The 25,856-nt window shown below is 36.8% G+C and overlaps 1 protein-coding gene across 2 annotated transcripts in view; it reads left to right on the forward strand.

Annotated features, from left to right (window-relative positions):
• The window catches only part of ZFAND3 (zinc finger AN1-type containing 3), a 324,296-nt gene that overhangs the window by 241,400 nt on the left and 57,040 nt on the right, over positions 1–25,856 (forward strand). Inside the window, exons 1-2 of one of the 2 annotated variants that reach the window (XM_060162772.1) lie at positions 5,061–5,193; positions 5,728–5,910. In XM_060162772.1, the coding sequence (XP_060018755.1) occupies positions 5,076–5,193; positions 5,728–5,910 (301 nt within the window). In that variant the 5' untranslated portion in view covers positions 5,061–5,075. Of the gene's footprint in view, positions 1–5,060; positions 5,194–5,727; positions 5,911–25,856 lie in introns of those variants that run through there. The other variant, XM_060162773.1, reaches the window with a different exon arrangement.

Here is a 25,856-nt window from a genome sequence, read left to right on the forward strand (position 1 = left end):
GGCAGGTTGCCCAAACTTGCCATGCCCCCTGTCCTCTGCTGAAATATGGGGATGACATCTACCACCCAGTTTATTTTGAGGATTAAATGAGAAAATGAACGTAAGGCCTCTGACAGAGTGCCTTGCCTCATAGCAGGCACTTCATTCTTAGTTCCTCTTTCACCTCGTTTAATTTTCTTTATACCCAGCTTTAGTGTCTGTAATAATGATATAGAAGTCTTATTAGTAGCCAAACAGATTTAATGAGTGAGTTAGAACAAATGCAGTTGAATTTCTCATCTCTCCTTATTGATTATGAAAATAGGAATTCACAGCACTTCGTCTTTTAGAAATGCTAAACCAGATGATGCTAGGACTGCCCTTAGAGGCACACAGAATAGTGTTTGAAGGGTTTAAAATAACAATTGATAAAATAATTTTAAATGTAATCCAGTGATGGGCTTTCTACTAAAAAACATTTGGCCACTTACTCATTTAGTTAACATTTGTGGAGCACTGTTTTTGTCCCAGGCCTGTATAATGTGGGAGACGGAGAAGTGAACAGATGATTCTTACATGCCATAGTAAGGCTTGTGCTGTGGGAAATCACAGGGTGCTGCACCAGGAGGATTTGACAATATGTGCCAAATGCTTTAAAAATGTGCGTCCTCTTCTACCTGGTTGATCTACTTCTAGCAACATAGCCTGAGGAAGTTTGATGAAATCTGCTTATATAATTGAAAAATTGGTAATTGTAAATGTATAACAAAAGTGAATTAGTTTAATTTCTATATTATAAGTGGACATTCTGTGTAGCGATCACAGAGATCTGTAAAAAATAGTCATGATGTATTGCTAAGAGCAAAAAGTAGGTTACCAAGGAGGGTTTTCTAAAAATACTTTTCAAAGAAACAAAGTTTAGTGAAGTCCTTTCCAGATCACTTTTGGGTATTCTTTACCTTGAAGAAATCATCAAAAAGACATAGTATGGCCATAATCTGGAAGCTGGGTGGGAGTTTAAGTGAGTTAAGCATCTTGCCAAGTCTGTGTAATACATCTGAGAGATCAGCTATTGAGATATGTATATACACACACATAGATACATACACATATATATACACACACATACACACACACATATATATGAGTTTTGAGTAATGACTAGATAAGTTACAGTCCCAGTGAGGCTGCCCAGGTGAATGAGCTTGTCGGCAGAGCAGGGGCCGTGCGCGTTCTTGGTGCTCCCAATCTTTTGAGGTATACTTTGTAGTAAGAAGATTGACCTGTGAGAAAAAAATATGTCTAGTGAGTATGTTTGTAACCAGCCCCAGGGACTTCTTCATTGGCCATTTTGGCTCAGCTGGTACCATTAGGTCAGTTTTTCTAGCTTGTGGAACCATCTCATTTCTGAATACCGCAGGTTTCAGGAGTACCTTCGTCGACAAATTATTTTTTCTCTTAGTTGATAATAAGGTAAGCTGCCAAGATCTTGGCTTCTGTTCACTTTTCAACAGCAGTCCCTTTAAAGGTCAAAGGTTTTTACTTAGGTTTTACAAATAGCAGATTATTTTGGAAAAACTCTATTCAAGACCAAGTTTATACCTTTGTGTATACCATAAACTCTTAACAATTTACAAAAACAGGTAATTTTTCCTAATTTTTTTTCTTAAAGAGATGGATAAGCTTGGAGAGCTCTAGTTTTCCCATTTATATGAGAACTGTAAAACAACAAGTGAACAAGTCTTTTCTGTGTCTGGATCAAATGGAGTGACTATTTCTGTTCCTTTCCTGCACTGCTTTCCAGAGTAGAGTTAACGAGAGGCAGTCTCTGCCTGTTTTATTGTTTACTTTTTTACATGGGACATAAATCTGCTCCCCTTTGTCCTTGGAGTAGACTCCTGGGATTTTTTTTCCTTCTGTTTCTTTTGGTCAGTAGTCAGAAGTTGGATGCTGAATGATTCAGAAAGAAAGGAACAAGAGAGTAAGAACTATAATGCAAACATCGGGGCTAAAAGGAAGAGATAGTTCTTTCTTTAAACCAGGAAAATACCTTTTCTCTTTAATGACTATCATTTTTTGAGTACCCATGCACAGATACTTCATTTACATTATCTTGTTTAATCCACACTATCCTGAGAGGTAGAAATAACTCCCTCCCTTCGTTTTACAGACAGGGCCACAAAAGAGTAAACGGTTTGCTTTTAGCCATATGCCCAGTAAATAGCCAAGTCAGAATTTGAATCCAGGTCCAACTCTAAAGCTCTCTGTATCGTACAAGCTGCTAATTTTGGCCTAAGAGTTAGTAAACTCTTATAATTAACTGTGAATTTCTGGTGGGTTGCATTAACTTTCTTGGCTCTTGCTTTCTTCATCTGTAAACTGAGAGGATTGAGCTAGATCTTTAAAGTTAATTCTGGTTGTAAAATTCTGTTATTTCTGCTTTCTTTATTGAATTGAAATGGAGAATGTGTACAGTTTCTACTTAAGTTCTCTTGTTTGCAGCCAGTTTGGTTTGTAATCTTTACTTTTTAGCCTGATGATTTTTTCACGCCATCGTCCAGTGAAGGTGCAGAAGAAGGCATTATGACAGCTGCAGATTCACAAAAGAAAACTTAAAGTACCTGAACATCAAGCAAGGAACATGGCAAACATGGGCTGGAGATTGTGTAGGGACCTGGTAATTGTCTTTAGACACCAATGTCATTTAACTTCAAAGGGTTATTGTGCCTCAGTGAGTGATTCTGTGTGTTTGTCTGTCTCGAGGCATTGGGGATTCTGTTAAATAGTACAATGATGACTCAGTTTCAGTTCTTTTAGGGTCTTATAACATTTCCAATTAAATGGTAGAGAGGTGGCTATAGGAGGGACACAATGATTATTGACATAGGAGAACTAATGAGATGATATGATATAAAAAAGAAGCATCTTTTGCAATATTTTTATTCCACTTATACAGTACCTTTTTCTCTGAGGGTGCTGTACAAATAACATTGAGATAATAAGCCATTTTGAAATGTCAAAACACTGAAGAATAAGAAAGTGGCTAGGAGAAATAAATACACAGAAGCAGTAGAGGCTTTAGATCACTGATGGGCATGCACAGCAGGTTAGCAATTCTTCGGCTAAATCCATTGCATTCACCGTTGGTGCTGTAAATGGGTGGGGGCTTGACATGGAGGCCTTTTCCTTGGGCCAGTTTAATGCACACCATTCTACATCCTGTGGTTGAGATTGAAGACCATGAGTTTTCCTGTCAGATGGATCTGTATTTAAATCCTGATCCTGCTACTTACTAGCTATTAACTTGGAACAAATTACCTAAATTTTCTGAGCCTCAGTTTCTTCATCAGTAAAGTGGTGGTAATTATAACTCCCTTGTTAGGGTTGTTCAGAGGATTAAAGTAAATGAGTTAAATACATAAAACATTTAGTTCAGTGCCTGGCACATGGTAAATGCAACATAAATGCTAGCTGGCTATTATGCTCAGAATATGTCAGAATAGTGATTCTGATGAGGTTGTAGAGCATAATAGCAACAGCTTCTTTGGTTCAAAAGATAAGGCAAAATGAAGTTGTCAGGATCTTCTGTTCCTTTTCTGAATTGATGCAGTGAAGTATAATCTGTACTTCATAGACTAGTATAAGATTTTTTAAAATGAAACATACAGAGACTAAACATAATAATTTAAACAGTCATACACTGACCACTAGCTTTAGGAAATAAAAAAAATCACAGATAGGATTGAAGATCCTGGTTCCTCCCACCCCCAGATAACTATTATCCTAAATTTGGTGTATCATTTCCACATGTTTTTATATTGTAATTATGTACCAATAAACAATATATGGTATTTTTACATATTTTAAATTTTTATATAAATATTACTAGATATATATCTTTTTGTAGCTTGCTTTTCTCTCTCAACATTGTTTTTGAGATTTTTCTGTTGTACTTATAGCTCTATTCATTTATTTTAACTGCCATAGAGTATTTCATCATATGAATGAATATATCACTCTAATCTATTCTCTGTCAATGGACATTGTCTATAATTTTGAATATTTCTGCATAGCTCTCACTTCACACCCCCCAAATCTCAGACGTAACCACCCTCCTGAATTGTGCTAATTTTTTTAGTGTTTATAGATACATATTCCTAAACAATATATTATTTGAAGTTTTGCCTGTTTTTAAGGTTTGTGCAATACAGTCTTACTATGTTATTTAGTGACTTACTTTTTTGTTCAACATTATAATTTTGAGATTTATTCATGTTGATGTGTGTGGCAGTAGCTATTTTCACTGTGTACATTATTTGAATATAATATAATTTATGGTCCTTTAGGTCTGACTTTTTACTATTACAAACAGTATGTAATCAACATCCTTGTACCTGTGTGTTGAATTTCTGTCAGGCATATACCTAGTAATAAAATGACTGGGGCATAGGTAATGTATGTGCATCTTTATCTTTAATGGATATTGATAAGTACTAATTACATTATCATTTAATTATACATATTTTCTAATTTCTAATTTGACCCATGAGTTTAAAGTGTGTTTTAGAAACTTCCAAATATATAGGATTTTTTTTTTTTACCAATTTTTAACTTAATTGCTCTGTGGTCAATTAATAATGCCTGTCTCTTACTAATTCTTTGGTATTTGTTGAGACTTTTGCTTTATAACCTAATGTGTGGTCACGGTTTATCCAGGTTTTAGGTAGTTTTTATAAATATTCCAAATGTGTTTGAAAATAATTCATTATCTAATTGTCAGTTTCCCATAGATACAATCATTTTTGCTTTACATATTTTGAGGCTTTGTTATTAGGTGCATACAGATTAAGAGTTGTTTTATATTTCTGGTAATTTTTTTTCACTATTATGTAATGATCCTCTTTATCTCTAATAATGCTTTTGCCTTAAAGTCTACATTTCCTAACAGTACTATAGCTATTACTGGCTTTTTAATCATTTGTATTTGCTGGTATTTTTTTTTTTTTTTTTTTTTTTTTTTTTGGTACGCTGGCCTCTCACCTCTGTAGCCTCTCCCATCGTGGAGCACAGGCTCCGGACGCGCCGGCCCAGCGGCCATGGCTCACGGGCCCAGCCGCTCCGCAGCATGTGGGATCCTCCCGCACCGGGGCACGAACCCGTGTCCCCTGCATCGCCAGGCCGACTCCCCACCACTGCGCCACCAGGGAAGCCCTGGTATTTTGTTTATATACTTTGAAAGTTTTCTCTCATGTTAATGTTTTTAGTATGTCTCTTGGAAACTACATAAAACAGGACTTTATTTATTCAGTCTGAATTTTCTATCTTTTAACTGCTAAGTTTAGTCTGTTTACATTTATTACCACTACTGATATATCTGTACTTACTTCTACCACATATTATGTGTTTTGTATTTACCCTTTTTTCCTCTGCTGTTTTTTTCCTTCTTATCTGTCCTTTATTGGTTTGAACAACTTTTATTTGTTTTATCCTTGATTACCCCTACCCTAAAATTTTAACATGTATTTGGCTTTGCAGAGTCTTACATTAAAATCAGTATGTCTACCACTCATCTTGGAAATCTTTAACTCACCCTCTACCAACCTTCTGTGTTTTGGACCAGTATTTTACTTCAATTCTTTTTATCACCCAAATTAGTTTTAATTTTTATACTAAGTTGCATTATTTTCTAATACCCAAGGCAATTGTGAACTCCTTATTTAAACTGGTTTTCTCACACTTTCTCTTCAGATTTTCAAAAGAAACAACCAGACGATGATTCCGCTCCAAGTACAAGTAACAGCCAATCAGATTTATTTTCCGAAGAGACCACCAGTGACAACAGCAATACCTCGATAACCACGCCAACTCTTAGTCCCAGCCAGCAGCCGCTTCCGACAGAACTGAATGTAACTTCACCAAGTAAAGAGGAGTGTAAGTCTCAGATCCTGTGAAGTGGTAGAGAAAGCAGCCTAAGAATCATATCATGAGTTTCTTGGTAATGCCTCTTCCAGAAAAAATGATAGCAGCTCTTTGAATTCAAGATTAAGTGTTAACATTTAGGCCCCAAGTCAGCAAGGTAGAGAGTAAGTTTCAGCCTTCCATTGAGCTTAAGGTTGTTGTGTGTGTGTGTGTGTGTGTGTGTGTGTGTGTGTGTGTGTGTGTGTGTGTGTGTGTGTTAAATTTATTTATTTTATTTATTTATTATTTTTGGCTATGTTGGGTCTTCATTGCTGTGCGCGGGCTTTCTCTAGTTGTGGTGAACGGGGGCTACTTTTTGTTGCGGTGCGCAGGCTTCTCATTGCGGTGGCTTCTCTTGTTGTGGAGCACAGGCTCTAGGCGTGCGGGCTTCAGTAGTTGTGGCACTCAGGCTCAGTATTTGTGGCTTGCGGGCTCTAGAGCGCAGACTCAGTGGTTGTGGTGCACAGGCTTAGCTGCTCCACAGCACGTAGGATCTTCCTGGACCAGGGCTTGAACCCGTGTCCCCTGCATTGGCAGGCGGATTCTTAACCACTGTGCCACCAGGGAACCAGCTTAAAGTTTTCTTAAAGGATTGCCTTTTATGTTAACTGTCAGGGTACATGAGGTTTTGAACCAGTTTAGGGCAGTTGTTCTCAGCCCTGGCTGTAAATTAGAATCCACTGGGGATTTTTAGAACAATTTTAATCTTCAGCACCATTCCCTGAATCTGTAATTTAATTGGTCTGGAGTGAGGCTCAGTGATCTGTTCTTTTTAATTCTTCAGAGAATTCAAATATGCAGCAAAAATTGAGGACCACTGGTCTAGGGAACTTAACCTGATTTAGGAACCTTTGATTGAAGCCTTGCCTCTGTCACTAAGTGGGCCTCAAGTGTTTCTAGGCAGTTAACGAGATAACACTATATACTTCATAGAACATAGGATATTTGAAGGGAGGAGGAAGTAGTTTCTTTTACTCTTCTGTAAGTTCTCAGTGACAGAATACTATTATCATATATGTGATATGGAAGTCCATTGTCCACTTAAGCTTTATAATGCTGTAACCATTTCCTTTAGGGCACAACTATAACTGGCAGGGTTTGTTGAAAATTGTAGTGATGTTATGACATAGCAGCTTTTTACCTTTTAAAAGCTTTACTTAACAGGTTGAAATCTGGTGTTTCAAATTTAATGAATATCTAGAAATCCTTGGAATATGGTAGGTTAGAATGTTCTATCTACTAACTTTGGAAAGATTAGCAGAGAACAAATGTTTATCTAAACCCCTATCATAAACCACTGTACTAGGTAGAGTTGAGAATATAATATAAAGGTAAAAAAGGCCATAGTCCCTGTCCTCAAAGAATTTACTGTTTAGCAGCGGAAATTAAATATATTTCTTATATCAGTAGTTCTCAACCAGGAGTGAGTTTGCCCCTCCCCCTCCCCCCAATGCTGTAAACATCTGACACTGTATCGGACAGCCCTCCACAGCAAGGAATTATCCAGCCTGACATGTTAGTAATGCCAGGGTTGAGAAACCCTGATACATGGTTGTATGCACCTATTTTAATGGTCTTTCTTACGTATTGAAGACATTGACTGTTGAAGAAGGGTGTTGGTTTACTGGAGAAGGTGCTGTTGAAGATAGACACAATATGGAGGAAAGCTGCATGGAGTTCTGCAATGGCAAGTGACTCCTTTAGGGCCATTTATGGAGGACAAGGCTGGGCAGGTAGATTGTGGCCGTGCCATAGAGGCTTGAACGCTCAGCGAAGATATTTGGATGTTAGACAGTAGTCATGTTTTTGTGCAAAGGAAGTAATATTACTACAGTTATTTTGCAGAAGTAGCATGGCAGTATTGAAAATGGGAAGGATTATACTAGATAACATTGCACAGAGAAAAATTTAAAATTATTGTAACCTATTGAATAGAGGCCTAGGCAAAGGTGTTGAAATTATGTAAGGGGAGAAAAAAAGATGAAAATGGTAGTGATAATGTTAAGGCAGTAGGTTTTGTTTTGTTTTTAAAAATCTGTTGAGGGTTGTGTACTTTTTTTTTTTTTTTTTTGCGGTATGCGGGCCTCTCACTGTTGTGGCCTCTCCCGTTGTGGAGCACAGGCTCCGGACGCGCAGGCTCAGCGGCCATGGCTCACGGGCCTAGCCGCTCCGCGGCATGTGGGATCTTCCCGGACCGGGGCACAAACCCGTGACCCCTGCATTGGCAGGCGGACTCTCAACTGCTGCGCCACCAGGGAAGCCTGAGGGTTGTGTACTTCTTGAGAGCCTGATGAAAGCTCTGGCCCCTTGTCTCAGAAAAATAGACACCAACCATTTATACTCAATTTTGAGTAAAATTTTTCTAAAGCTCACTATGGCCTTTGGTTAAGAACTCCTTGTCTAAGGGAAAGGTTGGAGCTGATCAGAATCTCATCTTATGGAATGGCATCTGACTGGATTCTCACACACCAGGATCAGGCCAGGATCAAAACAACTTGAGCAGCCCAAGTGCTCTGAGATAACAACAGCTACCTTTAATTGAGCACTTTATGTGCAAGACACTGTTCTATATGTTTTGCATATTTTTTCTTTTACTCCTCATGACAACTCATTGAGGTGTAAATACTCAGTTTCCCCATTGTATAGAAGGAAACAGGCAAAAAGAGATCAAGTAATTTGCCTGTGGTAGCAAACTAGTAACCAGAATAGCATTCAAATTTAGGCATTTGGCTTTAGAACTCATGCTTTTAATTAGTTAATTCGCAATGTGAAATATAACTGCCACAGAGAATAGAAGTATTCATGTTGGTAAGATCAACACTTTTTCTGTGAAATTAAGGTATGTGGAAACGCACATGGTAACCAAAAGTTACTTGATTAATTCATCATGAAATATCCTTATAACAGGGATTGAAAATAAAAACACTATATCCATATGACTGTATGACTAAAATATTTTCTCTGGAGTCAGATCTTTATGGGAAGCAGACCCATAACAAGGATTTACATAGCAAATGGCAGAGTGTGGACTCAGAACAAGTGGAGTTAGATGAAGTGAAAGTTTGAGTCACGCTGATTGTCGGGTGCACTCTGAGGACATATAGGGAAGGTCTTATGTTCAGTACGAGATTCCATCTTTATGCCCTTTTTCCCTCCTCTGCTTGGGATTAGACCTACCCTGAGCTCTGGAGCCCCTAGGACACAGCACTTCCTGTGTTTCCATAACTTGCCACTCTAGGCTTCTGTAGACTGCCACATTTTCCTTTCGATATATACGTAAATACCTTCAATCTGATTAAGGATGTGTAGTTCTACCAGTTTCAGATCCATTCTCTCTTTCTGGTGACATCACTGCTTTAAACCATTATGTATTTAACTCTTCAAGTGAAACTCTCAGAGTCTAATCTCATTTCCTAATTCTTGTGGAGCTCATTATTGTAAACCTTGGATTTTCATAGATCTGGAGAGAGGAGGAGATTTGCTAATATGAGGTTTAATGATGACTTAAGTGTTCAACTGGGCAGTTTGAGTTGGAGCTCAGGAGAAAGAAGTCAAGGTTGGCTTCATCCACATGCAGATGATAAGTGAAGCCTTAGGGGTTAAGTGAGATTGCCAAAGGTGAGAAGAAAGAAAAGCAGTGAGAATAGAACCTAGAGGGAAACCAAAACAGAGGAGGCAACTGAAGAAGTCAGAGAGGAGGCAAATGATAGTGGGCAAGGTCACAAAAGGCAAGGAACAAATTTCATCGTATGGTGTAGGCTTTATTAATAATAATGAAAATATTCACTCATATTTATAAAGTGTTTGGCTATCTTCTAAGCTCTTTACACATACTAACGTTTAATTCTCAATACTACTACTAATAATGAAATATTAATAATGAAATAATTAATAATGAAAATAGTCACTCATATTTATGAAGTGTTTGGCTATCTTCTAAGCCCTCTTCTAAGCCCTTTACACATACTAACATTTAATTCTCACAGTGTCCTATAAGGTAGGTGCTTTTATTATCCCTGTTTTTACAAATGAGGAAGTTGAAGCATAGAGTGGTTCAGTAACTTCTACCCAAAATTCAGAGCTCTTGCTGCCCAGTGTAGCTCATGCTCTAACCCACTGATTCGGCTCCAGAGCCTGTGCTTTCAACCACTATAGTATATTGCCTCAACATTGTGAAAATGCTTCAGGAAACTGTAAGCTGACAAGAAAAATTTAGATTTGGTGATCATGTGATTAATTCTCTAAATAAACTATTTAATAAACTGTTTCAGTGGTTTGTATATTCATTTAGCAGTCTTTGCTAAATGGCACTAGGTTAAGTGCTGGGTACAGAAATGAATAAGATTAGGTCTCTATCCACAAGGAGGTCACCTTTTCAGATACATACGTCTCTCCTTGAGTTTCTGGTTTGTTCTCCCTAACAGGTGCATGCGAATTTTAGGGTGAAAGGGAGGCAGTAGCAGGAATAGTGGTTAATAAGCATGTCATTTGCAAACGCTTTCTCAGGCGAGTTTTGCCATCTTGCCTAGGTTGAAAACTATGCTGGAGTGAGGAGATATGTGCCTGATTTGTGGATGGGGTGATATAGGGATAAGAAAAGTAAGGAAGGTTTGTTAAAGCCGTCAGGGCAAATGCATTGTAAGTCAACAGGAGGTAATTAAAGTGATTGCCAAGTAGCGGTGAAGACCCAGGTGAGAGTAGACAGCCTGATCCATTGACACCTTGTACATTTCTTCAACTGTGACCTACCTAGGAGAAGAAAGGTGAAGGAAGAGGCAGCAGGAGATTACTTATATTAATCTTTTAGTATTCTCAAGAGACCAGAATTTCATCTGTTGGTCCTTAGCTTCCCCTAGAGAGTTATGGAGAAGTAAGGTGTAGGAGTTGCTGGGAAATGGGTTTGGGATTCCAAATCCAAGTACTACATAATCTGTAAACTCTGTAGTAGTTATGGATCCATTGTTATTGTAGAACTGGAAGCGTTAGTGTAGAACTGGAAGTGCTGAGTCTTCTTTGGGGCTTGTGAAAGGTTTTACTTTTCTTCCTAATAAGCAATACTCATTCTGTTGATTACATCTGCTTTCTGCTTCTCAAAGTTAAATGAATATAAGAATAGAAAGGTGGTGAGAGTCTGGGTACATTAATGCTGTTTTGAAAAGACTGCAGATAGAGTAAGAACTATTGACAAGAATGTGTAAAGCAGAGAGCAGGACAGATTTTTATACAAAAGAATTTCTTAAAACACCTTGACTGGAGGTCAATAAAACAGGTATCCAAAAGCTTAAAGTGATATTTCTTTGTCTAAACACACGTGTCTCTTCCTATCCCATCTTATGTGTGTCTGCAGAAGAGTCCATGGAACTTTAGCCATTAGAAGCATTTTCAAAAAGCAGTTGTAAACAAAATTCTAATAGTGACCAAAGGACTTGTCGTAACATTTAAATGCTATAAAAATGGTAACAGCTATCACCAGAGTACTTACTAAGTACCAGGCACTGTTCCAAATTTTTATTTGTATTAACCTCCCTCATATTCATAATACCCTGTAAAGCGGGTGGTATTACTGTATCTGTTTTTCAGATGTGAAAATGGAGGCACAGGATGATTCTGTATCTTGCCCAACATCACAAAGCAGCCTGGCTTTCCAGCACCACCCCATTGCTGCCTGTCTCTCTAGTGATTTGTAGTGTAAAGGCCGTTGTTTGCAAATAAACTACAGAGGAAGGAATGTTGCGCAGACACTTAAAAAGAACAAAATAACATACATTTCTTAATGCTCTTGCTACTACCAATTTATTGTTCTTTCAATTTCCAGGTTTTTCATAGAGGAGATAAATTGTGGTTTATTTTGTTTCTTTTTTTGTTCCTCCCACATCTTTATTGGAGTATAATTGCTTTACAATGTTGTGTTTGTTTCTGCCTTACAACAAATTGAATCAGCTACTGTACTTTCTTTTTTCCTTTTTCTTTTTTTTTTAAAAGATATCTATGACCCCAAACAAGCATAGAACACTTTCCTAGAAGCTTCAAATCTAGTCTAGGAGACATTGATCTTTTTTTTTTTTAATAAATTTATTTATTTTTGGCTGCTTGGGTGTTCGTTGCTGCACGTGGGCTTTCTCTAGTTGCGGCGAGTGGGGGTACTCTTTGTTGTGGTGCACGGGCTTCTCATTGCAGTGGCTTCTCATATTGTGGAGCATGGGCTCTAGGTGCATGGGCTTCAGTAGTTGTAGCACGTGGGCTCAGTAGTTGTGGCTTGCAGGCTCTAGAGCGCAGGCTCAGTAGTTGTGGCGCACAGGCTTTGTTGTTCCGTGGCATGTGGGATCTTCCCGGACCAGGGCTCGAACCTGTGTCCTTTGCATTGGCAGGCAGATTCTTAACCACTGTGCCACCAGGGAAGCCCTGTGCTTTGTTTCTTGAGCCAACTTTTGAAATAATGTCAGGTTGTGGGTAGAACGCTGGAACTGGTTGTTAAAGCTGTCAGGGCGGATGCATTATATGAAATTCTGGTCTCTTTGAGGGTACTAAAAGATCAATATGAGTAATCCCCTGCTGCCTCTTCCTCTACCTTCTTCTCCTAGGTGGGTCACAGTTGAAGAAAATTGCAAGGTGTCAGTGGATCACCTGGGTCTTCACTGCTACTTAGCAATCACTTTAGTTATCTACTCTTGACTTAGACAATGCATCTGTCCTGATAGCCTTAACAAGATGAGCAGATGACTGGTCACCGTAAGTCAGAGTCTTATAAGATTGGACCTAAAAGATTTTTTAAAAGACCCTTCTCTCTATTTCTCCTATAAATTCGATTTCCTATTGTTATGCTCTTAAAGGCCTGGACATCCTTGCTTGTGCCCTCTGGGGAGCCTTATGGTGTACATGCCTACAGAGCTAGGTTTTGTGGGGTTTTTGGTGGCAGGGGGCAGGGGTTAGCCAGTCCCACTATGTACTGGAGGGAAATTGAGGTGTTGGTGGAGAGTTAGCTGGTCTGTTTCTTTCTAGGCAGGAGAGGAAGAGAACTGATACCTGCTACTAGGGAAGAGTAATGGCAAGAAATGGGCTTGTTTTTAAATATTCTGACATTCTAATCTAACAGTTAGAGAGGGCCCACCTCGTACAGAACACTTTTCTAAACTGTGTAGAGGCACATACTAAGCAATAAACAGCCACCAACACATATATAAAACAATAGTTTTTAAGGGAAGTTGGCAAAGTATAACCCACAGGCCAAATTGGCCCATCACCTGTTTTTGTATGGCCCACGAGCTAAGAATGATTTTAAATGAAAAAGATCAAAAGGACAGTAATTTTACATGTGAAAATTACATGAAATTCAGATTCCAGTGTTCACAAATAAATTTTTTTTGGAACACAGCCATGCTCATTCATGTATGTATTGCCTGTGGCTGCATCTGCACTTTAACGTCAGAACTGGGTAGTTACTACACAGACCCAATGGTCCTTTGCAGAGAAAGTTCGTCAACCCCTGTTTTACAAAGCCCTCTGACAAACGTTATTTTTCTGGAATCATCCTAACAAACAGTCTGCAACATAGGCAGGGCAGATAGCCTCCTCCTTATTCTACCGATGAGGAAAAGGTTTGAATGGTGACCTGCCTTGAGTCACATGACAGGGCTAGAGCTCAGCTCTGCGCCTTTTTTCATCCATAATGCTGAAAATTTTTCCTGTTCTTCTCTACTATATATACCCAAGAGATGATTTTGTTGTAACCAAAAGAAAATATACAGAAAAAGTGAGAACCATACTAACTGGAATGTTAGTGAAGACTTTTAATGAATAAAGCTTCATTTTCCAAGTGCTGGCTGGATTTTCCTTTAATATGACAGTGATTCCCAAAACAGAAATTTGAGAGCATTCTTTATCTGTGTGTTAAATTAATTTTTTTGAACAAAGAGATTTCCATTGTTTCCTTGGAAACTGGTTCCTGGTCATAGCCTAACTTCCCCAGGCATTTAAAAAATAAAACGGTGGCACATTTTAACAGATTTCCTTGCTAAACTGCCCTTGGGTCTTTGAACATGAATTGGGCTTCATTGGCTGCTAGTCTTCATTCCTGTCTGACAGATCTGTCCCTTGGAAAATTAATATCACTGCCACTGAGTGGCTGAACTTCATGTTTGTCTGTTTTTACCAATTAAATTTATAATAATCTCTAAGTGAAACTAGTTTTCCCTTTTTGGACTATGCCTACTTGAAGACCAGATAGTGTGCAAAACAGGCTGACTTATTCTAGTAGAACATTCAGAAAATGTTACCTATTAAAAATATTTTATGCCTTCCTGCTGGGCTGGTTTTAAGTGAAATATGGTGAGGAGATTTATTTACAGTTCTCTCTGTATGTGTCTTTCTCTTCCTTTTTCTCTAATGAAGCTTGGAGCATCAGGCCATTTATCAGAGATAATTATACAACAGATGGAGCTTTTCTGATATATAATAGTATCAAAGTGGGAGATTCTTTTCCATAATGAAGAATGCCAAAATTTTAAATGTCTCTTCTGATTTTAATTTAAAGGTACTTTTTTTTCCAGTGCATTTATTTATCTTGAAGCTGATTCTGTAAAGCATGGTGCTTTTATTAGGGCTTGTGTTCTAAAAGGATTGGTACTTTGCAGTACAGTTTGATAACGTACAGTTATATGCTGTATTGAATTGAATGGTTGTAATTCACCAGGAATCAATGTATGGGATCATTGAATGAATCCTGGTCAAAATGCAAAAGGACTGACCAGTTTAGCAGTGTTTTCGTATGGAAATTACTTCTATTCCACATTGTTAGCTGGATCAGAACTTGTTCAAGCACTTAGAGTGTCATCTGACCTTTTTTGTAGTCTAAAAATAGAGTCAAAATTAAAGCAAAACCATGACTTTTAAATTAATTATTTGCTGTCTTCTTTTTTGTCTTAAGTTACTTTATTTTTTAAGTATACAAGTAAAGCAAAGACATACAGGTTTATGTATGTTAGAAGGTGAAAATATTCTTTTAATGCCTCCACCCCGTTCCCCCCCCCCCAAATTCCCACTCTTTTCAGAGATAACCACTGTTTATTTATTTTGGATTATATATATTCTTTTTCTATGCAGTTATATACATGTCTACATAAATATAAGATTTTCTTTATACAAATGAGAACATACTATATGTATTGTTCTGTAACTTGCTTTTTTACTTAACAATATATTTTAGAGATCTTTCTAGGTCAGCCTAATTCTTTTTAAACTGCTCTGTATTATTATTATTATCTCTTTTCTTTTGAGACTGTTTCTTATATTTTACTGCTATAAACCATATGATGTAAACATTTTTAAATATAAGTAATGGTGCATGTATCATTTTTCCATGATAAATACATGGAAGAGGAACTAACAAGTCAAAGAATATGTATTAAAATTTTTATATACACCGCCAAATTAATTTCCAAAATGACATTACTACTTTATTCCTATATGCCACTTTATTTGAGTGAGCATTTTTCCCATACTTTTACCAACGTTAGGTGTTCTTTTCTGGGGGGCAACAGGCAAAAGAAAAGCTTATCTTTTTTTTTTTTGCGGTACGCGGGCCTCTCACTGTTGTGGCCTATCCCGTTGCGGACCACAGGCTCCGGACACGCAGGCTCAGCAGCCATGGCTCATGGGCCCAGCTGCTCCGCGGCATGTGGGATCTTCCCAGACCGGGGCACGAACCCGTGTCCCCTACATCGGCAGACAGACTCTCAACCACTGCACCACCAGGGGAGCCCAAGAAAAGCTTATCTTAACTTGCATTTACCTGACATCTCCTGATAGTGAGATTGAGCACTGTTTTATATGTTTATTAGCTATTTGTGTCTCCATTGATTTGCCTATCTGTATTCTTTGCTTATTTTTTTGTTAGCCTTTTTTTCTTACTGATTTGTAGGAGCTCCTTATATATTCTGGATGTTTGTTATGTATTCTTATATATTTGTTACATATCATGTAAATATTTTCTTCCGGTATGTCACTTAAGACTTTTAAATTTTGATTTGGGTGCCTTGTATTCCATTAGAAAATTCACAGATTTTAAAATTCAAGTCTGTTAGTTTGTCTTCTAGGTTTGTGTGTTTCTTAGAAGGCTTTCTCCATCACAGGATTATAAAAATATTTTTCTTCATATTTTACAGTTTATATTTATATTTAGCTCTTGATTCCATCTGGAATTTATTTTGTATATGCTATGAGGTATAGGGATTTACCTTTATTATTTTTCCAAATGGGTAACCAATTATGTCAAAACCACTTATCAGTTAGGCCTGGTTTGGAATTCCGTCACTATTTTATAAACGTGAATCTGTTTTTAGACTCTTATTTTGTTCCATTGGTCTAACTGTATATTCCTGAGACTGGAAAATAACTTTGTGGTGTGTATTGGTATCTGATAGAGCTAGTTCCCCCTTAGTTTATCTTTTTCTAAATTTTGTTGGCTATTTTTTTGCATTTTTTCTTCTCAATGCACTTTGTCAAATTCTATTAAAAATTACAGTGTGATTTTTAATTGGGTTTACACTGAAAATAAAGGTTTATTTGGGAATAATTGACATTTTAATACATTATTGGGCTTTCTCATATAGGAATATCATTTGTCTTCATTTGTTCAAACCTTAAATATTCTTGAGTAAAGATTTATTATTTTCTTAGTGTAATCCTTATACATTTCTTGTTAGAAATTCTTCTTTATAGCTTTATATATGTATTTCCTGTTCCTAACTCTGATACTACTTCTTATTACTAATGTATGTGAAATATATTAGTATATCACACATAAATGTAGTATTTGCTACAGGTTTTTTTGTAGATATTATTTATCAGGTTAAGAAACTTCTATTTTTAGCTTGTTAATTTTTTTTAAATCAGAGAGGAATGTTTATAAAATGCTTTTCAGCATCTGTTGAGATGATCATATACATTTCTCCTTTAATATGTAATCTCTTAATTTAATAGACTTCCAGTGTTAAACCATCTTTGCATTCCTTGAATAAACTGTTAGTTCTTTCAGTGTACTGATGGATTCAAAATGCTAATTTTAAGTTTTGTACCTTTTTAATAAGTGAGTTAATTTTGTGTACATGTGTGCTTATATATGGTGGGCATGCTATTCCTGTCTAGTTTAGATACTAGTTACATTAATCTCATAGAAAGCTTTTCATCTTTTCCTGTGCCCTAACACTGCTTTTTGTCTTATGTTCTGACATTGTTTAATGTATCTGTTCTTTGAAAGCTTGAAGAATTTATTCATAAAACTGATTGGCCTGATATCTGATATTGGACTATTTATATTTTCGACCTCATTTAAAGTTAGTTTTGGCAATTAGTATTATTATAAAAATGTCTATTTCATCTACATTTCTAAATTTATTGGAATTTACTGGAACATATTCTTATATAAAAATTTTTTCTATTAAAGGTGCTCTTAATTTTAGAATATGTATTGTACCAAATACACAAACTAAATCTTATTCTTAGTCTAATATTGTTTATATTTCCTAATTTGTCTTTGTTTATGATCCTCTAGTGTTAGATCAATGGAGAAATATTAAAGGTCTGGGAAGTTGTTATTGCCACCATTGTGTTTTCATAGGATTACAGCCATAATCTTTAGACTGTTCTTGCTTCTCATCTTGTCCTAGTCAATAAACTAGTCAGATGAATCCCCATTGACATCATGTTAAACAAAAAAGGGAATTCTTTTATTGACTCATCACTGCCTATTTGATCATCCAGATTCTTAATCTTGTATCAGACATCCTTCCCCCACATAATCTGGAACCTCATTGTTTTTGACCTTCCTACCTTTCCCAGCACTGATACTCAGCTCTGAACTGAACCAGATCCTTGTTGTCCCCAAAAGACACCATGGCAACTCATATTACCATTTTTATTCATGCTCTTGGAAGCCTACCTCAGAACCATTTCATCCACACTTGCTTCCTCCAAGGAATTCCTAACTTCCTCCCTGTAACATCTAATCACATATTGTGTTGGTCACCTCTTTGACATGAGAATCTCATCTCTCTGTACCAATTTAGAGGTTATACCCCAAATTAGCAGAGACTTAATTTTATTCTGCTTTGCTCTGCCCCATAGCACTCAGCAAGGCAATACTCAGTAAATGATTTAAGTATTTAGAAAAGTTTACTAGTTTTTCATACTTTTGAGAACCTTCATGTGCTCATGTGTTTTGATACACTAAAGAGAGGCTTCTCATTGCCTGAACCTGATTTTGAGCAGCTACTTAATATTTTTATTGTTTTCTGTGCCATTCAGTAACCTCAAGGTGAAGTAACTCAAAAAGGCAGTTGCCCTACCTAATTTTGAAATTTGGTTGTCTTGTTGTGGTGACAATTCATCTCTTTTAACAGAGCTTTTAGCATAATGAGAGACTGTTTTTTCTGTTGTTGTTTTAACTGCAAATAGCCACCTGCCTGTTGTCAAACAGCAGTTTCTGCTTATGGGTATTTCTTTTATCACCTGAATTTCCCTCTTCAAGATTCCCCTTTGCAAGAGAGACTAGCAAACTTTAAACACCCATTTTTCAAGGATCCCTTAAGAAGTCTGCAAATCTGAAAGGTTAGTTTCCCATAAAGTTTTCCTCAGGCACTTAATGAGATTATACAGTTATTGATATTCATACTAGGTTTTGAAGCATCATCATCACTGCCCCCTCTTTGCAAATGCAGATTTTTTTTATGTTCTTATTAAATGAAATGCTCTACACTGGGCTGTGAAAGTAAAGGTCACAGTGAACAACCACACATCACATAGCTTTAGCCCTTTGCAGTTGTCATACTGTTTTTATTTTGTCTAGATACAGGTAATAGGTGACACTGTGCTGATTTTAAATTAAATCTGAGTTTTGTTATGACAGAAGTGTTTGGCTGAAAAAAAAATCATATAATAGGGTCATCTATCTATTTGCGTGTTAGAAGTAGTTATTTTAAACTTACGTGAATATATTTTAATGGTGTTTGTGAACTTCTCTCTGAAAATTCAGAGCTGCCCATGCCAAAAAATGACTACATGTAACTTTATGTTTTGTGTTCATATGTTCTGTTGCTTCAAAAACCGTTTATTTCACTTTTTGATCTGTCAAAAGGAGGATTCTTTAGATTTAATAAACAATAGGATGCCATGTTGGCAAGGAATTTTTAAAATTCCCAAATATCAATATAAACACTTCTTTACATAATTCAAATTGTGACATTTTCAACTATTATTTGCAAAGATAGGTCCTGTTAGTAAGACCTGCTAGTGTTCACTTCTGTAAAGCAAGGAGGTTTGGCTAAGTTTCCTTTCAATCATTGACACTTTGAACACATTGCCAGCTGTGGTACAGCTACTTACAGGAGAGGCTCAGCACAGGGTCAGGGAAGAAGGGCACCTATGTTCAGAATTCTTTTTAAATGTCCACGGGGCAGTACATATGGCCTAAATAGACGTATTTTTTAATTTTCTCTGAAGCCTCTTATAGAGAACATGCACAGGTCACTTCCTTTTCTGAGGAAGGCAGTGCATTCTTTCATTTGCAGATGCAGGACAAGATTTATGAAAACACTCTTGGTAGCTAAAATATGTCAAAAAAATAAAAGCTCTTGTAATACTGAGTGGTTTCTTCATTAATGTTATGAGATTCATGCTTGTGTTGATGGTAAAATGCAAATACAGAAACCTGAGTTGGGCCTTAGTTAAGCCTGTAAATAGTCAGAACTGAAGTCTAAATTGGAGAAGTGACAGCTCCCGATTTCATATTCATATTAAGTATGCTTTGTCACAGAAACAAGTGTCTAAAAATAGAACTGACTTCATTTGCCAGGTGATATTTTGACCTCTCAAAAAAGGTTTCTTTCTAGTTTTGAACCGCAAGATAGTGGTGTCTTAGAAATTCAGTGTTAATTGCTGTTGGACTTCATCACATTTCGGAGTATTAGTGGTGAGTGTTTGTCGGTATCTTAATAAACGGGATGCTCTTTTTTGGTTACAAGGGTTCTAGGTGAGAGATCACATCTGTAAAACAAACAGATTTAACTGCTCAGAATCCTTTGAGTTACATGAAACATGGTTTTACTCTTCCTACATAAGTAGCAGAAATAGAATGTTCTGGGTTGAAATTATAATTCTAGAGTTTATTCCACTATTCTTGCCTTCATTTATTTAAATATTAATGTTTTGTTGAGAATGGGCAAACCTTTTACTACTTTTTGTACTAGTGCATTGATGGGTCTCTGCAGGACTAGAACAGTCAGTTGGCATGTGAACAGAGTGTGGAGAAGATGGAAATTATATTAACCTGTTTTGTTCTATACCAGTCTTTCTCAAAGTGTGGTCCAAGGACTTATAGAGGTCCCCAGGACCCATTCACAGGGTCCATGAGGTCCTTCCTTTTCCAACTATATATCCATGTGAGGGTGATTTTTCTTCATAGGCTTCATATAAGCAATCCATTGTAACAGATTGAATGCAAATGTGAAAATCCAGGCTTCTTCTTTAAGCCAGGCTGCTCTTATATTTTTAAAATTTGTGGTTATTTTTCATAAAAATATGTTTTTATGTTGACATTATTTTGTGAATTTTAAATGAAAATTTTTTTTTCAGTTTTTATTTCAGATGAGGTAAATATCACTAGATATAACCCACATAAAGAAAAGCTCTTTTGTGTTCTTAATAATTGTTAAGTGTAAAAAGTTCCTAAGATGCAAATGTTTGAGAACTGCTGTGCTAGATTAACATGTAAATATGGTGAAAATCAACTGTGTATTAATAGTTCCATTTCCCTTCCGAATAGATATGCATGTTCAATAATTGATTTTAGCCTGGATCATTTTCATTCAGTAGTGAAAAACATATTTTGAACACCTCATATGCTAGGGTACCAAGAAGCTTAAGACTTTGCCACTACCCCTAAAGATCATGCCATTAAGGCCATTGCTGGGACAAGAGAGAGCATTTCTTCCAAAACGCATATCCTGGCCCCAACAGGGATGTCCACGCTACCATAGAAGAGTCTGTCAGTACTGGGCAAATGGAAAGCATTCCTGATTTCATTTTGCTTGTAGTGTTTTTCCCTGAGGAAGGCGTTGTGGGAGAATTAAACTTTATTTCTGTTGTGCAGGTAGACTAATAAGCATACTCACGCACAAACACACACACTAATATTTGCAGAGCTGACCAGCTACAATTATTTAGGGGAGTTGGGGTGGAATGGTAATGAAATTTTGTTGAGAGACCCTTTTTATGAACAAAACAGAGAGCTTACCAATAGCAATTTCTTACCTACTTTGGAAATCCCCTTCTCATGAATCCCTGATTTAGAGCTAAATGGTGTGAAAAATCATGCAGTGAGTTAGGATTAGAATTTCTGAGAGATTAAAATTTAAGATTCTGTAACAAGCTTCGTAAATGGTTTAATTTGGAAGTTTCATTTGGAGAAATGGGAGGGCTATTATCAGGGCTGAAGATTTTCTGTAAACTTAGATTCCCACTCATTATATCTTTATGCATCCTTATTTATAATCGATGGTGTACTTCAAACTCAATTATGTAGACAGATTAGGTGTGTCCTTTCTGATTAAAACAGTTCATGAATTGCAGGTTTAGGGTGAAGTTGGAGGATAGGGTTTTCTTTTCTGAAGAGACGGCTTATTGCGCGTTCTGGTCTGTCCTTAATATTTATTACCATTTACTATTTGAAGTATCCGTGTGTATTTTGAAGGCTTTTAAAGAAAGAATGTTTTACTGCTGAAGGAATATACATTCTTTGAATATTTTTAAAAGATAGTTTTGCATTCTTAATATGACCACATCAGGAGACAGTGTTGAGTTTATTTCATTATCTCCATTGTATAGATTTTTTTTTTTTTTTAAGGATGGCTCATCAAAAAACACTCCCATAAGATATTATGAATCTCTAGAGTGGAGGGAGAATTGTAGCTCATGAATCTGTTGTCTGAAATCACCTTTTGAATAGCAAGCCTGGAAAAGTGAGATGTTGCAAAGGTAAACAATGTACAGATTATGATAGAGTGGAATTGACAAGCTGGTTAAAAAAGGATGATGCATTTCTAATTAGCCCACAGTGCCTTAGTTAGAAATTAATTAGATACTGTTATGTAAATGTCATGCTAATTAAGCAAGAATATTGAAGTGTTATAAATCTACAAAAAGAATGGCTATTTTTGTGTATTAATGTTTTGCAGTTATCATGAAAGCTGGTAGTAGAATATTTGATTACTGAGCTTCTGGCAATTTTTAGCTGACTGACTTCTTGACAGTCCAGTTTTCCTAATTGATGTGGTTTAGCACATGGTATAACTGCAGCCAATGGGGGCTAGTGGAATCAGGATGCAAAAATAACTACTCATCACAGCTCTTTTAACAAAACCTTTCTGGGTAGATTGTTGATCTCTGTTTTCAAGGTTAAGGAGAAATACTGTTACTCTATATTTACTCAGCCTTAGATTTTGAGTGCCTAAGATGATAACCAGCATAAATGCAGCCACCCTCCATACCTGTGTTCTTGTCTTTCTCCTGAGTCATAGTCTTCAACCAGTCAGTTGGATTGACTACTGTGGTAGCTCAGTGTTTTTTGACATGCTCAGTAACTAACTCTGTAGGAGGCTGAAAAAGGTTCCTGCCACTTTGGCTTGAAATGTGAATGTTAATAGTTGACGGGATACCTTTATTCAGTCCTTCTGGTTTTGCAGGTTACAGTGACTTTTAGTATGCAGATTTGACCCCTGTCTTCAACTTTACAGGCTGGCTGAAATCAGTACTGGTTCCCTAAGAAAATCCACTACCCTGTTGCAAAGGCTGTAAAGATTTCTAGTTGCTGGTAATACAGCTGAAGAAGTTCATTCCATGGCTCTCACGTGGAATTGCAAATGTGATCCATAGTGCTGCATTATGTATGACACCTTTAATACAAGAATAGAAACATCCTTAAAAGACAAGATAGAGTATTCAGACTTACAGAATACAAACCACAAGCTACCACACACATTATTTACTTGCAGATTCCAGACTCTGAATTGTTGAAACTTAGGGAAAAGTTCTGAGTGTAATATCAAATGAAAAATGATAGTATTAAGTATCTTCAGATAATGAAGAAACTTGAAAAATTTGACATGTTTAATTTTGCTTTAGCAAAAGAAAGCAACAAACACTCATGGTGTGATGGGCTAAAAGTTTAGATGAGTTAATCTTGATATTGTCTGGTTCAGAATTCCCAGAGAGTCTGTCATATTAAGCAAGGTACCTTAACTGTGGTTTTATTTTTAATATTTAACAACCCCAAACTTACTGTTCAGACTCACTTGCTACTAATATAGGATAGAGGGTAATGGTGTGAATCATTCTGTGCTTAGAAATGCATTTATTTTACCAACCTTCCAATCCCGATCCCAACACACACACACACACACACACACACACACACACACACACACACACACACACACACACACACACACACACACACACACACACACACACACACACACACACACACACACACACACACACACACACACACACACACACACCACTACATTAACCTGTAGGACCCAGGCAACAAAAGACTTCTTCATCCTACTCTTCAGGTATTAGCTCTGTCTACCCTTCTGTTTGGAAAGAAGAGGAAGAAAAGCCAAAAATAGGAGCAGAATTTACAATGATTTATGAGAACATACTCCTGCCCCCCTCTCAGACATTAGCCAACTCCATTCCTTGATGGAACAGATGCTCTGAGTTTGACCCTTACCATCAACTCTCAAAATTACTTTGTTTGCTATACCCACATGGGACTCATGTTATATTTTTATTGTTGTGGACTCAAACCTGAAAAGGTTCCCCTTGAGTGGCCCTTAATCTCCTGCATTCATTTTAACAGAGTTGATTTGCAATTAATTGTATAAGGGTAGATACCTTAATCTCCTGTGGTTACTCCTTTTATTTGAGAGTATAGGAATTTTATATGACAGCACAATTAGTATATAGAATATATGTACAGTGCTCATGTGCATCTGTTCTGGAGTTTAAAGAGTTTCATAGGTTATAGTCTACCAGATCAAATTTAATTCCAAGCTCTCTGTTTATAATATTGTCCAATTATCAAAGCTGGGATATATTATCACTGCCAGTTACTCTTGCTGTCAGTTTGTTTTGGCTCAATTATGGTTCTGTTTGTACTTTACTATAATGTAGTGAATACTTTGGATTGGGTTGTTAGTTTAACAAGCTCTCTGGAGAACACTTTCATGATGATGCATGTTGAGATATGCTAGGTAGCCTTGAAGTTATTTGTGTATTTGCCGAAACCTACAGAAATTCATTCATTAGGAATTTTCAAAAAGATAAAACTTTCAACCTACAAATGAGGTAAAGATTGCATTTGTAAACATGGGAGTGATAATTCATGAGTCCCAGCCAAATTTCTTTAGGGGTTTTGATTTAACCAGTTTGTCTCTGCTCTTATAATTTTACTGAATGAATTATTTTACGTCCTTTAAAAAAATATTCTGCTAGTTAAGCTGTTATTGATGCTTGTGTTTTGTGTGGCTCACGATGTTGTGTGAGCTCAGTGATCTTCGCCATATATTGAGCTGGGAGTTAAGTGTTTCCAGAGATTGGAACTAACTGGGCTCTTAATGTACATCGTGCTCAGCTGGTTTAAAAATGTACACTAATCTCTTCCTATGCGCACCCCAGCCTATTGCATCCAAATTTCCAAAGTCAAGATTTGGGAATCTTTTAAAAAATGTACCCTTGAACTTTCTGGATTCCAGAAATGTTCCAGTATTTTTATCTGGTGGTTGTTACACAATTATATATATGTTAAAATCCTTCAAGGTATATACTTAAGATTTGTGCACTTCATTCTAGTACTTCATTCTCTTTATGTTAAACCTCAGTAAAAAAGGGTTTTTAAAAAATGTACATTACTGATTCAATCAAGTGGCTTGCGGTGGTCACTTACTGAACACTATTAAGCGCCCTTTGTCCATACAGTCATGACCCAAGAGTAGATGACAAAGTGAGTCTTGACCCTTGGGTGCATAAAACCTCATGGGAGAGAAAGTGAAGATACATAACATAAGGCTTTATAGTTTATGAAGTCTTTTTGTACAGATGATCTCATTAACACTGTGGCTTATGGGCAATTTTAACTATCCCCATTTTTTTGTTAAACTAAGGATACTTACCCAGGATTACTCACTAAATAAAGAATAGTTGCAGGACTTAACTGCTTATGTTCCCAGAAATAAGAATGATTCATTTAACAACAAAAAAACAAAAGACAAAAAAAATCACACATGGAAGCAGAAGCTATAACATTTTATGGAGCTACAGAGCCAGTGCCCAGAGGGTTTCGAGGATGTGGGGTCTGTATTAGGTTTTCTTGCAGCTCATTGTCTCTCCACGTTACTTATGTTTATGTCGCCAGTGCCCATTTGGGCCTCCTCTGGAATTTTAGTATGTTAAGCTTTCTCTGGTGAATGTGACATTTGTAGAAAATTTTTCAATTGAAATGCCCTGTTCTTTTGGTCTTTCTAAGTTTTAATCTATTCTTGCCTCATTTTCAAATCCTTGAGAAGTATTTCCACGTGATGCTGGCCAGTGTAATCCTTCCTCCTGATTACATTTAGCATTTATTACTTGTTCCATATTCTTTGGCAGTTGATCATTTCGCATCCAGCTCTTTTTTGCTATCATGTATTGTTCTTTGTTTAAGTAAACAAATTTTGTCTTTCTAACAAGATTATAAGCCCCAGGGCATGAGACTAACCTGTGGTGGCACATAGTAGGTATTTGCTACGTGCTCTTTGACATTAACAACACACTCACTTGGTTTTCCTCCCATTTCTCCTCTGTGTCTTTTTTTTTTTTTTTTT

This window comes from Lagenorhynchus albirostris, chromosome 10 (assembly GCF_949774975.1).
Source record: "Lagenorhynchus albirostris chromosome 10, mLagAlb1.1, whole genome shotgun sequence".
In the NCBI taxonomy this organism is placed as follows: domain Eukaryota; kingdom Metazoa; phylum Chordata; class Mammalia; order Artiodactyla; family Delphinidae; genus Lagenorhynchus; species Lagenorhynchus albirostris.